At 37.6% G+C, this 12,520-nt stretch overlaps 1 protein-coding gene across 3 annotated transcripts in view; it reads right to left on the bottom strand.

Moving 5' to 3' along the window:
• Positions 1 to 11,533, bottom strand: part of LOC139438400 (centriole and centriolar satellite protein OFD1-like) — a 36,105-nt gene extending 24,572 nt beyond the window's left edge. For 2 of the 3 annotated variants that reach the window (XR_011648059.1, XM_071213548.1), the window contains exons 1-5: positions 10,835 to 11,024; positions 10,431 to 10,529; positions 7,922 to 8,122; positions 6,317 to 6,385; positions 6,198 to 6,228 (exon numbers count right to left, since the gene is read on the bottom strand). Coding sequence is in view for 2 of the 3 variants with exons in the window: in XM_071213548.1 (XP_071069649.1) it covers positions 6,198 to 6,228; positions 6,317 to 6,385; positions 7,922 to 8,122; positions 10,431 to 10,523 (394 nt within the window). In the remaining variant the exon portion in view is untranslated. Of the gene's footprint in view, positions 1 to 6,197; positions 6,229 to 6,316; positions 6,386 to 7,921; positions 8,123 to 10,430 lie in introns of all 3 variants that reach the window. The other variant, XM_071213549.1, reaches the window with a different exon arrangement.
• Positions 11,534 to 12,520: the final 987 nt, after the last annotated feature.

The raw sequence follows: 12,520 nt of genomic DNA, 5'->3' as shown, positions 1-12,520 counted from the left end.
GAAATAAAGAGAACATGGTAGAAATGTCTACCATTCTGAATTGTTTGAAGTATTAAAAAAAAAAAAAACACTAAAAACCTGAGTACAAATTATTTTAGAAGTTTTCGTTTCCTAAAACAGAGTTGAAAGGGTTTCTGCTTCTGCATCAGCCAAGGTAAGGGCCTTTTTACTTTTCTGCTGAAGACTTAAAAATTCTATTACTACTATTTTAGTGGAATTGAATAAAAACCAACACAACTTCCCTGTGATAAAGACATCATTCCCCTATTTAACAATCACATATGAGCTTAAGTAGTGACAGATCAGAAACCACTGCACGTAAAAGCCAATTTGCCTCAGTATAAAGTTCTTAATCTCAACTGTTTTCCCTCAGAAATTTCTATGGAGATAACTTTTTCCCCTTCCATAACATGTGTAGGACTTTTAAAATCTTTTACTTTGGTAATTTAAAAGGTTTAAAATTTGTCAATGTTCACTGATTTTCCCTGGAATCAAACAATCCCCCTTTTAATCCAGACATATAAATCTTTTTTTTTTAGCTCAGGAAAGTTTTCTTCCAATTATAAAAAAAGTACTTGATTATTAAATCTGCTCTATTTGCACTGGTTTGCCTTTAGCAACAATTACCGATGTTACCTTTTTGTCTCTGTATCCTTTACCTTCTCTTACATTTTTCTATTTATCCTTTACTTCTCCATGCTGGAAGCTTCTCAAGTTGCTATTAAAATCTCAACTCAATTTTTCATAGTACCAATACTGCTGGATTTTTTTTTTTACTTTCCCTAATGTAGATATAAAACTGATTCTTTCATTTTTGTTTTCTTGCAATTCTTTATTTCATCATTCCAGCTTCCTTTCTTGTTTATCTGTAATCTCCATCTCCATCAGTGAGAAACCTGATTCCCACCATCTACCACCCATTTAAATTATTGCTCCTTCTCAGTATGCATGTATAGTGCTTTCAGAATTATAACTTGTATCCCTATGGAAAACAATTTTAGGAATTAGAGTACAGTGCTTATATTCAGTTCCTTCTACCTTTAGTCTTACAGTCTCCACTCACTCCCAAAGTTATAATAGCTAAGCACCTTTTCCCTCCACCTGTGTTACTTCATATATTTGCATTACAGTTCAAGTGTTTTGTCAGTCTGCATTCCATTCTGGGATCATTTGGCCTCTTAAATGTGGATCCACTGAAGTTCACTGTTTGTGCTGTACAGTCTTATGGGTTTTCACAAATGTCATATATCCCACTACTATAGTAGCATAAAAAATACTTTCACCACCCTAAAAAATCCCATGCATCATCTATTCAGCCTTCCCTCCCATTTCCAAACCCCTGGTAACCAGTAATCTGTTTACCATCCCTATAGTTTTGCCTTTTCCAAAGTCGTATAAATGTACTCATACAGTATGTAGCCTTTTCAGATTGGCTACTTTCACTTAAAAATAGACATATGATTTATTCAAATTTCTGTATCACCTGAGAGCTCATTTCTTTCAGCTGAATAGCATTCCATTTTATGGATGTACTTGTTTTCCCATTTATCTAATGAAGAACATCTTGGTTGCTTCCAACTTCTGACAATTATGAATACATGTGCTATAAATATTCATATGCAAGTTTTTGTGTGGAAATAAATTTTCAGATCAGTTGGGTAAATATCAAGGACCCCGACTGCTGGATTGTGTGATAAAACTATATTTAACTTAGTTGGAAACTGCCAGACTAACTTCCAAAGTGGCTGGACCATTTTGCACTCGCACCCACAATGAATGAGTTCCTGCTGCTCCACATGCTTTGCCAGCATTTGGTGCTGTGTTTTGGATTTTAGTCATGCTAATAGATGTACAGTGGTATTGCATTTTAAAATTTACCTTTCCATCATGAAAATGATCATCTTTTCTATGCTTATTTGTTACTGTATATCTTCTTTGATAAACCCATTTTAAAATTGGGCTCTTTTTAGCGTTAAGTTTTAAGTATTCCTTGTATATTTTGGATATATGTCCTTTACATTTTACAAATACTTTCTTCCAGTCTGTCTTTCCCTTAACAGTGTCGTCAAAGAGCAGCATTTTTTTAAAAAATTTCTTTATTTATTCCTCCACCTCATTGTGTGCAGTCACTGTGTGCTCTTTGTGTCTGCTCATCCTCTCCAGGAAGCAAATCCAGGACCTCCCATGTGGAAAAGAGGTACTCAATCACCTGAGCCACCTCAGCTCCCTGGTTTGTTGTCTCTCCTTGTCTTTCCTCTTTGTGTCCCTTCTGTTGCATCAGCTCACCATGCCTGCCTGATGCACTAGCTCACCTTCTCCAGGAGGCACTGGGAACTGAACCTGGAACCTCCCAAGTGGTAGTCGGAAGCCCAATTGCTTGGCCACATTCACTTGCCAGAAGCTTTTAATTGTAATTAAGTCTAACATATCTAACTTTTTTCTCACAGATTATGCCTTTGGTGTTGTATCTCATTACCAAACCCAAGGTTACATAGATTTTCTCCTACATTTTTTTCTGTAAGTTTTATAGTTTTGCATTTTACATTTAGGTCAATGGCCCATTTTGACTTAATTTTTCTCTTAGGTCTGTGTCTAGGTACATTTCTATACATGAGCATGCCTAATTTTTCTAGCACAATTTGTTGAAAAGCAACCCTTTCTCCATTAAAATGCCTTTGCTCCTTTGTTGAAAATCCATTAACTATATTTGTGTGGCTCTGTTTCTGGGATCTCTGTTCTGTCCTGTTGATCTCTGTATCTATTCTTTTGCCACTCACAGGGAAGGACTGAACATCCATAAAGCTAAGGACCAGCCAGTGTCAGTGAGACCTCCTGTAAATTTCTTGCCCAGTAGTTTTTTGGGCAGCATTTATCCCTGAAAGTAAATATTAGTGGTGGGAAGAATAGGTGAGTAGAATCCAGGGGAAAGTATTATGACCATTCCATAGATGGGCACCTCCGAGATTATCGGTATAGTCAGATAAGATCATAGAGGCAGGGAACAAACAGCAGTTAGGTCCAAAATATCTTTCTACTTGTTTTCTGATTGTCTCAATCTCGTAGTTGGAAGTCACCAATTTTTTAAAACTGTTTTATTCATATACCATACAATCCATACAAAGTCTACAATCAATGACTGTGAGTATGATCACAGAGTCGTGTGATCATCATAGTCAGTTTTAGAATTTTTCCTTATTGCAAAAAGAAAAATCCCACACACACCCATTATTGACCCTTAGCATTGGCATAGTACCTTTATGACAAAAGATGAAAGAAAATTACAATGTAACTGTTAACTATAGCGTATAGTTTGCATTAGTTGTATTTTTCCCATGTAGCACCCTATTATTATATCTTTGCAATAGTGATACACATTTGTTCTAGTTCATGGAAGAATATTCTTATATTTGTACCATTAACCACAGCAATCATCAACAACAGGGTTTACTAGGTTATACGGTCCCAGGTTTTATCTTCTAGCTTTCCTTCTAGTGACATACATAATCCTAAACTTCCCCTTTCAACCACAATCACACCCATAAATCAATACTGTTAATTACACTCACAATAATGTGCTGCCATCACCTCTATCCATTTCCAAACATATACAATCAACCTTACTAAAAATTCTGCACATATTAAGCACAGGTCCCATTTCTCTACCTTCATTCTATCTCCTAGTAACTTATACTCTAGATTTTAACTCCATGAGTTTACTCATTATACTTAGTTTGTATTAGCAAAACTATTCAATAGTTGTCCTTTTGAGTCTGGCTTTTTTCATTCCACATAATGTCCTCAAGGGTCATCCACATTGTTGCATGTGTTGGGACTTCATTCCTTCTTATAGCTGAATAATATTCCATTTTATATATATATATGCATTTTGTTTATCCATTCATCAGTTTTGAAGCCCTTGGATTGTTCTATCTTTTGGCAACTGTGAATAATGCTACTATGAGCTTCAATGTGCAAATGTCTGTTTGACCACTGCTTTCAGTTCTTCTGAGTATGTATCTAGTAGCAGGATTGTCAGTTCATACGGCAAATCTATACTTAGCTTCCTGATGAACCGCCAAACTGTCTTCCACAGCAGCTGCACCATTCTACATTCCCACCAGCAGTAAGTGTTTCCATTTCTCTACATCCTCTCCAACACTTGTAGTTTTCTGTTGTTTAACTGTGGCCATTCTAGTAGGTGTGAAATGATATCTCATTGTGGTTTTGATTTTCATTTCCCTAATAGCTATTAACATTAACCATCTTCTCATGTGCCTTTTAAGCCATTTGTATTTTCTCTTTGGAAAAGTATTCAAGTATTTTGCTCATTTTTAAATTAGGTTGTCTTTTTATTGTTGAGTTGTGGGATTCCTTGATATATTTTGGACATTAAAATCATATCAGATTTTTGGAAAGGCCACCAATTTTTAAAAATCATTTTATAACAATAGTTGTTTTGTTAGTGATGAGTTCTATCCAAATTCTGGCATTAGATTGTCTGATATGTGTTACCCATAGTTTTCCTGAGTTTCATACATCTTAAAAGAATGCTGGTATCTTTCTGAACCACAAGCATTTAAACAATACGTGTAGTGGTGAAAAATGATTCTTGAGAATAACAAAAATACCTGTCATAAGCACATGAATTAGTTCTTAAATATCCCTCCAAGCACTAAATTTCCTCCTGAAAGAATAGCTAAGCTACAGATATCAGCTATATACTTTAGGTCTGTGCTATCCAATATAGGAGCCACTATGCACATGAGACTGTTTAAATTTAAAGAATTAAAAATTCAGTTCTTCAGTCACATTAGCTGTATTTCATGAGCTCATCACATGTAGCTAGGAGATACCTATTAGACAGCACAACAGGCATTTTCAACATCATAGAAAATTACACTGGACAGTGGTGTCTCAGAATACATAGAGAGGTCCATTTATTATACTGAACTCCAGAATGGGTGATATATTTTGCAGGCAGTCCAGAATATCCTGTGATCTAATTTACTTATTCTCTGCTAACTTTACTCTTAAGAGACCTGTAATTAAGTCACAGACTAATGGCTGGCAAAGAGTAGGGACTCAAATGTTTGCAGAATTTGTTATGAATGAATGTTCTAGTGGGAATGGCAGCAGCACTAGCAACACACAAAATCCAGTAACACACCAACACGAGACGACCATTACATAATGTCATAGGTTACAGAAAGATGTAAAGAACAACCAAGCATTAAAGGCAAGTTATCTGCCTGTGTTCAAGCTACAGAGTCCATCAAATCGCACCCAGGATCTGGCACTCCCAGTAAGTACGGATTCTATAAAAGATAATTATCAAAGCCAAAATTAAGGCAGTTTATCAGGCACGAATAAACACTTAAGAAATCAAAGGTAATAACAACACTATAAGATAGAAATAAAGATAAATGTATATATTATATAAAACAAGGTAATACTCTATAAATTGCACTTAAGGGGAATATCTGGAATTCAAAACTACTTGGCTTGTCATTAATTAGTGGAACTGTTCTGACAGTAGGAAATTTTATTTATTTTTTATTTTTTGAACTCATAGCTCTCTTTATTCTCTGTATTGTAAGTGTAAGAATACTTGTCCTTTCATGTCTAAGCCCATCCCAGAACTTCCTGCAAAGATGCAATTATCTTTTTCAGTCCTCTTCCCTTTTCTTCCTCAGTACTGTGCCAATCCATATGCTTGGTACCAGAGACAAAATGTATGGATTATGCTAGAATTCACTCCTCACAATCCTGTTTACCTTCACCTGTCCTTGTCCCAGTATGGATCCTGAATTTTGAGCTCCATCATTCAGTACAGAGCTCTCCTAAGGGTGGTCTGACCAGCAATTCTATCCTTCATTCTGAATACCAGCTATCTCTAGTATGTTAAGGATCTCTCCCAAGGCTGACAGTGTTAAATTGCATGACAATTCTGTTTCAGGGAACTATTAAGACTGTATATAATCTATACTCCTAATTTCTTTAATTCTACTTGCAAGAATATTATGAGAAACTGTCAGATTCCTTACTGAAACCAAGCAATAGATGTAGCACTTCCCTTATCTCTTTTAATGTGTCTGCAAGAATCCTGACAGTATTAAAAAGTATTAGTTTCTTACTTTTATATGAAAAAACTCCATGACAAAAATGTTGCTATTCCCTATAAAGATGAAGGTTCCTACCTTTTTGATGTTCTTTATCAAATCGTGAAACCTGTTAGAAGAAAATATTTCACCTTTACTCATCTATTTAGTTGTAATTAAACAAACCAAAGCAAGTTATAAAAATTTAACCATCTTACCAGTGATTTATAGAGACTGGATTTGGGACTGACTTTAATGAGTTGTAATAGATCCTGCATAGTAAACACCTGAAAGAAAGCAAAAATCCTACTTAGGTAGATCAAGTTTTATGTGGATGTTTAAATCATAAATTAGGGTATGTTTCTGAATATGAGCTTAGCAATCATGCTTCAGAACAATTAAATAATATTTTAACTATGCTAATAATATCAAATTGAAGCTCCTTCTTATATGGATAAATAAATTATAGTACATATATTGAAGCCAAAAGGCTAAAATATTTTTCTGGATCACAGAATAAACTTCTAAATACTTCATGAAGATGATATACCTAACAGAAATGACTGAAATGGTGAATGCTTTAAGAATGACAAACACTCAAATATTTGATAAATCAATCAATGAATACATGAGCAAATTCCAGGCTCTTGCACATAAAAAATATGTGAATTTTTAAAAGCACTTAGTGTTTCAAAATGTAAATAATCCAAAATTTTACTCTCTCTAAAAATTCAATTTTTTCTGTCTTTACACTATTGATGAATAAAACATTGCCTAAAGTATTTCTAAGCAGATATTTTAGGTAGCTATCCTGCACACCTATTTCACTACAGTGTGCATCACTTACTATATCTACCCTGAGAAAATTAATATAATTTGTTTCCAATTGGTTTTCTTCAAAGAAAACACTCTGCATGACATTTCATATACATAGAAACTCTTAAATGTGAGCCAGATTAATTATTGTCATAACAATTATCTAATTGAATGCTACTTACACAATAGGCAAAATTGTAAAATGTAATTGAAAACTTAAGAGATTGATGGACCAAAAAAGAATTTCTAATGTTGATGAATAAACATTTTGTCATTAAAGACCATTTGGACAATTATGGATGAAATAAAAAGTAAACACATAGGGAAATTTTGCTATAACTGCCTTTAAAAAATAAAGCATGACCAATATATTCAACAGCAATAGTGGAGAAATAAAAGTCAAAATAATGAGGAAAATGGTAAAACGTAAAATATCTGAGACATAAGTAAAATATCTGACAACATTACAGATTATCTCTCACTTGTCATATGCAGTTACCAAGAAAAGAAAAACCTGAGGAAACTGCAACACAGTAAAAGGAGCAAAGCGAGACCTAGATCTACTGTCCTTTCTCCCACATACAAGTTATGTGACCTTGGACAAATTATTTCCCCTCTGGAAAGTCTGGTTCCCCACCTGTAATATAGGACACTTGCAGAGTGACTTGCAGTGCCCACAGCCCAGCAGTTATTTAATATAAGTGGCAGCTAGAATTCTCCTTAGACGACATGGAATATACAATCAAATCTAGTACGGAAATATTTAGTGATTCTGTATGTTGCTATCTGACAAAAGATTAATTAAGCTACTGAGGAATAAATAATAATCAGATTTACTACTCATTTATTGCATTATATACTAAATATGTATGTGCAGATAGGATGTGAATTCAAAGCCAGAAATGGAATTAGCTAGTCAAGGAGCACTTAAGTTATGATGTAGCACTTTACAATCATCAGAGGAAGAAAATTGTGAAAACTCAAAAACAGAAAAGGGAAGACTTTACCTCTTCTTTTGTCAAACCACTTTCTGGAAAGAATACAGAGAGTGAATACTCATAGCCACATCTTTGTAAGTGATCTGCCACTAGACAGTTGGAAGCACCTATTAAGAGGCCTCTCCCTTCCACTGGAATGGACTGAGGTTGCAATTGTCCACTCAAAACAGGGTGCATCAATTGATGAATCAGCTGGTTTCTGAGTTGGGTCTAATTAAAAAAAAAAAAAGTTATATAGGGATATAGATTTACCACATAAATTAGAATCCTTCCTTTTGTTTCCAGAATGGCTCTAGATACATGCCCAAATCAGGAATCTCCCCCTGCACACTTTATCTTATAACCCGGAGACAAGTAGCCCAGTAGGCTCTGGAAGCAGCTTTCTTTTACTTGCATCCAAGAGAATGGGTGCAGAATAGCCAGAACCCTTGTAGACTCTAACTTCATTTTTCTATGAGCCTATGCCAGCAATTTATGACCAGGATATCAAATGCAGAACACGGTGCCACTTCATCATATCTCTATAGACTACTGAAGGATATCAAAATAATATTGGGTCAAACCAGGATAATGAGTATACTGCACAAAATAAAGCTGGGTTCCCAAAAGGGAAATAACACACACGGGAGAGAAATCAGTGAATCCAAAGAAAGCTCATTAAGATATACTTTCACACATAGTATCTACATCTCAAAACACTGAAATACAATTATTTTCTCCACACTTTATAAATGAGGAAACTCAGGGTCAGAGTAGACATCTCAAGGTTACAAAGTCACAACATTAGTGTTCTTGTTATTAGTTTGAGTTTTCTTATAAATCCCTTACATTAATCAGCTTTTTGGATATTTATTTTTGATCTATTTTGCATTTTTGCATTTAATTCGGAAATTGACAACTGCACTGGGTTTTTTTTTTTTTTTTAGGTATTGGGGCCAGGTATTGAACTGCACATCCTGTATGTAGGAAGCAGGCACTCAACCACTTGAGTTCCATCTACTCCCCTGGGCTGAACTTTTAAAGTACATTGCCCAGATTCAAAGGATTCAGCAGTATATAATATCTAATGAGTTCCTACTAACAGAACACAAGCAAAAATGGAGTTTTTGTTATACCTCTTTCTTTTATTCCTTAAGTAGAACCTAGAATAGTATCTAATTACCAATATAGAATAGGATGACTCATACATCAGAAATCCTATAGTAAAAGAAATTTGCACTGAATTGAATACACAGGCTCACCCTTGTCTAACAAAATTCAGTAACTGAACTAAGAAAACATTTTTTACAACTATAGCATTCTCCATCAGTAAAATTTGAGAGGTGGTTTAGATTCGTAATATACTGAAAAAGAGATATTTTAGATCCAGCTTAATTAATAGAGATTTGAGTATCTTCCAAATGAGTACTAAAATAGGATGAAATTTAAATGAACAATATAAATAAGGTGAAAGGAAAATAATTGGAAAAAATGAGATGACATCCAGGTAAATTCCCATTTTTACAAATACACAAAGCATGCCATCCAGTACTTGAGATTCATAAAACTGGCTTGCGGCTTTCTAGCAGCTGACAATAAGAGAGAAATCTGTTCAGAATTAAATTTTGCAACTTCCCTTAAGACAAAAATAAAATAGTTGCATGAAAGAAGGGGGGTGGGGAAGGGAGAAGTGTGAGTCTTCAACGTATCTCTTTCAAAAACTGACAGATTAAGTTGACCCCCCCGAAAAAAAAAAATTGACAAGCCTCATTTAATAAATATCTACATGACTTTATACCTAATAAATAAGCCTTAAAAAAAAAACTTGTTACAAGAAAATTCTCAACATATAACATTAAAATTTAAATATAGGATACAAGTATATAATACATACATAAAAACATTATGCCAATTTGGGGCTGTATTTAGAGATGATTTTAGGCTTTTCTGTATTTTCCAGATGAGTCTGAGTTGCGTTGTTTCAATTTGCAAAAACGATGTCTGTATGGTGGGAGTGGTGGGTAGGAATCAAGCATACTTTGTTTCCCGTTTTAAGTGTAAAATACACTTTTGAAATGTATACAGTAATGAAAACACGTTTGAGTTAATCCTGCTCCTTGCTGTTAGTCCACATACAAAGTGTACTAATTAAATATTTCCAACATATTTTAAAGTAGAATTTTTCATTCCTCAAACTATTCTTTCTACAGTTTAATAGCACACTTAATGCTTTTATATGGTGTCAACATCCTTCATCCAAAAGTACTAAAAAACCTATTTATTCAGTAACCTATAAGCCAGATTTACAAAGCAAACCTAACTTTGCTAAAATATCGCTCCCTCCTATGCTGATGGTGGTTCAACAGCTTATTTCAAGAGACTGGGAGAGAGTTACACAGGAACATCAATAGGCAATTCAGCAATACAATCTACATATTGTTTCTAGTGCCTACGACTCGGCTGAATTTAAATGAAGCCCCTCTGTGGTTACAAGTTACACTTTTAAAATTCCGTGAGCAGATACCCCTAAATCTGATACCTTGAGCATGTCCAATATACCCCGATCCTTAAACGTCTGGTACAGTCTTTTGCGCAGTTCATCTTGACTCAAAACATCAGACTTCGGGGGCATGCTGGACTGGAAGACAAAAAGGCGTCACGGGTTACCTAGGGAGTAGGGGATGTGAATTTCTAAAGCAGACCGTGGCTTCCGGCGAGCCAGAAACTGCTCAGCTGGGCAAGGAGCGTTAACGGACGCGACCCTGAGGCTTCATTTCCGCCGGTGTCCGAGGAGAGGCGGTGGGAGCCACCTTCGCCATCAGACGTGTGCGGCGCCGGGTCCCAGGTGCCGGGGCTGACCCGCCCTCAGAGCCTGCCTTTGTCCTGCGGGGCTCAACCCTCCCGCCCGCAACCCCCAGGAGGAACTCGGGCCCGGACGCGCACTTCCTAGCTCTGGGGCTCCCCGGGAGCGGAGCGGATCTGATCGTGACCCAGGCGCCTCGTTCCAAGGCGGGGCCCGGGAAAGAGGAGGCCCAAGAAGGGGACAGACGGAAGGCGCCGACTTTTTCCGGCTCAGGGGTCTGGCTGTCCCCCAACACTGCGGCCAAACAGAGCTGCCGGCGCCTGGAAACTAGAGCGCATGTGCCCGGTTGCGCCACCAGCAGAGGTCTCCGCCGTCCTCTCGCGAAAGGGTAGCGTTGTCTCGCGGAGACTGCTTCGCGGACCCGACTGAAGCGAGGAATGCTTTCATCCGCGGGAATTAGATCGGCCTATCTGTTGTTCCAGTATCGCTGCAGATAGGGATGGCGTGAATAGGGCGGGCGGGGGCCGTCGGTCTCGCTGGGGACCGTCCTGAGCCCGCCAGGCGCGTGTGGTGGCCCGGTCCCTCCATCTTGCCCAGGCCGGCTGACCGCGTCACAGCCCTCTGGGCCCGACCCTGTAGTGTTCTGAGCCGGCAGACGCCTGCAAGCACGCAGCCTTTCCCCGTTTTCCTTTTTCTGGGCTATTCGGGAAACTGGGGCTTTCGTAGCCGCGGCACTATAGAGTGGAGCCCGAAACGTTTTGTTGTCGGGGCTGTCCTGAGCGTGGAAGGTTGTGAGGGTGCCGGGAGCTCCCGGGTATGTTGAGTGCCCGCCGTTGTGTGTGCGACGAGGAAGATAAAGGGAGGTGAATTGGGTCCGTAAGATGTTTACATCCACCTAGAGAGAAAAGGAATAGGTCTCACGAGAAGCACTGCAAATATGACAGCCAGTGAATTGGATAAGAACGAAGATGCTTTCTAGACTGGGTAAAGAATTTTGGAAAAGGAGAGCTGGTAGAAATGGAAGTGCTCCGGGACGTCTCTATAGAATGTGTGACTTTGTCAGGGTAGCACTTGGATGGTGGGCAAAAAAAGAGCATTGCAGTAAGGGGGGAAAGGGGAGATGGACAAATGGAGGAGCTAATCAGAACACTCTCGGGGCATTGAGGACTCTGGCCTAACTACAGAATCTGGTTGTGGATATAAGGTACCTTAGTTTCACGGGGACAGAATTAGGTCAGTGTCTGCCTTGTGCAGAGCCCTGAAGAAGAGTAAAATTATTTTTGATCCCTGACCATTCAGTGACATGGTGTAGTAGAAGGGTGAGAAGCCTGTGGGTTGGTGTTGGGCAATAATTATGGAAGAGGATGGATTTTGATTGGACTTTGAAGAGAGGCTGAGATCTGCATACCCAGAGTCAGAGAAAGCATTCCAACTTGAAGGGAAAACTAGCTCTGGATGGATCCAGTCAGAATGAGTTTGAAGCAAAAATAAGTAGACCTGCCAACTCTAGCAGAGGTGGAGCTGTGAAGTTGAGAAAAGAAATGTGGAACAAAGTGGGACTAGGTTTTGAATACCAGTACATGATCCTGTTGTGAGAAGCAGTAAGGCTTCAGAGGACAACAGTGAATTGATGAAAAAACTGCTCTTAAAAGATACTAGTATGCAATAAGGGTTGTTAAAAAGTAGAATCACTTGTGCACTGTTAAAAAATAAAAAGCTTTGATCCCACCCTGATTTTGGCTCAAAGTTGAATGGAAATGAAATGAATATAAAATATTCTACAGAAGTAGCATAACCTCACTTCAGGGCAGGGGGCTATTTTATAA

This window comes from Dasypus novemcinctus, chromosome Y (assembly GCF_030445035.2).
Source record: "Dasypus novemcinctus isolate mDasNov1 chromosome Y, mDasNov1.1.hap2, whole genome shotgun sequence".
Taxonomy (NCBI): Eukaryota; Metazoa; Chordata; class Mammalia; order Cingulata; family Dasypodidae; genus Dasypus; species Dasypus novemcinctus.
The sequence above is the reverse complement of the archived record's forward strand: the minus strand, read 5'-3'. Positions and strand labels throughout refer to the sequence as shown.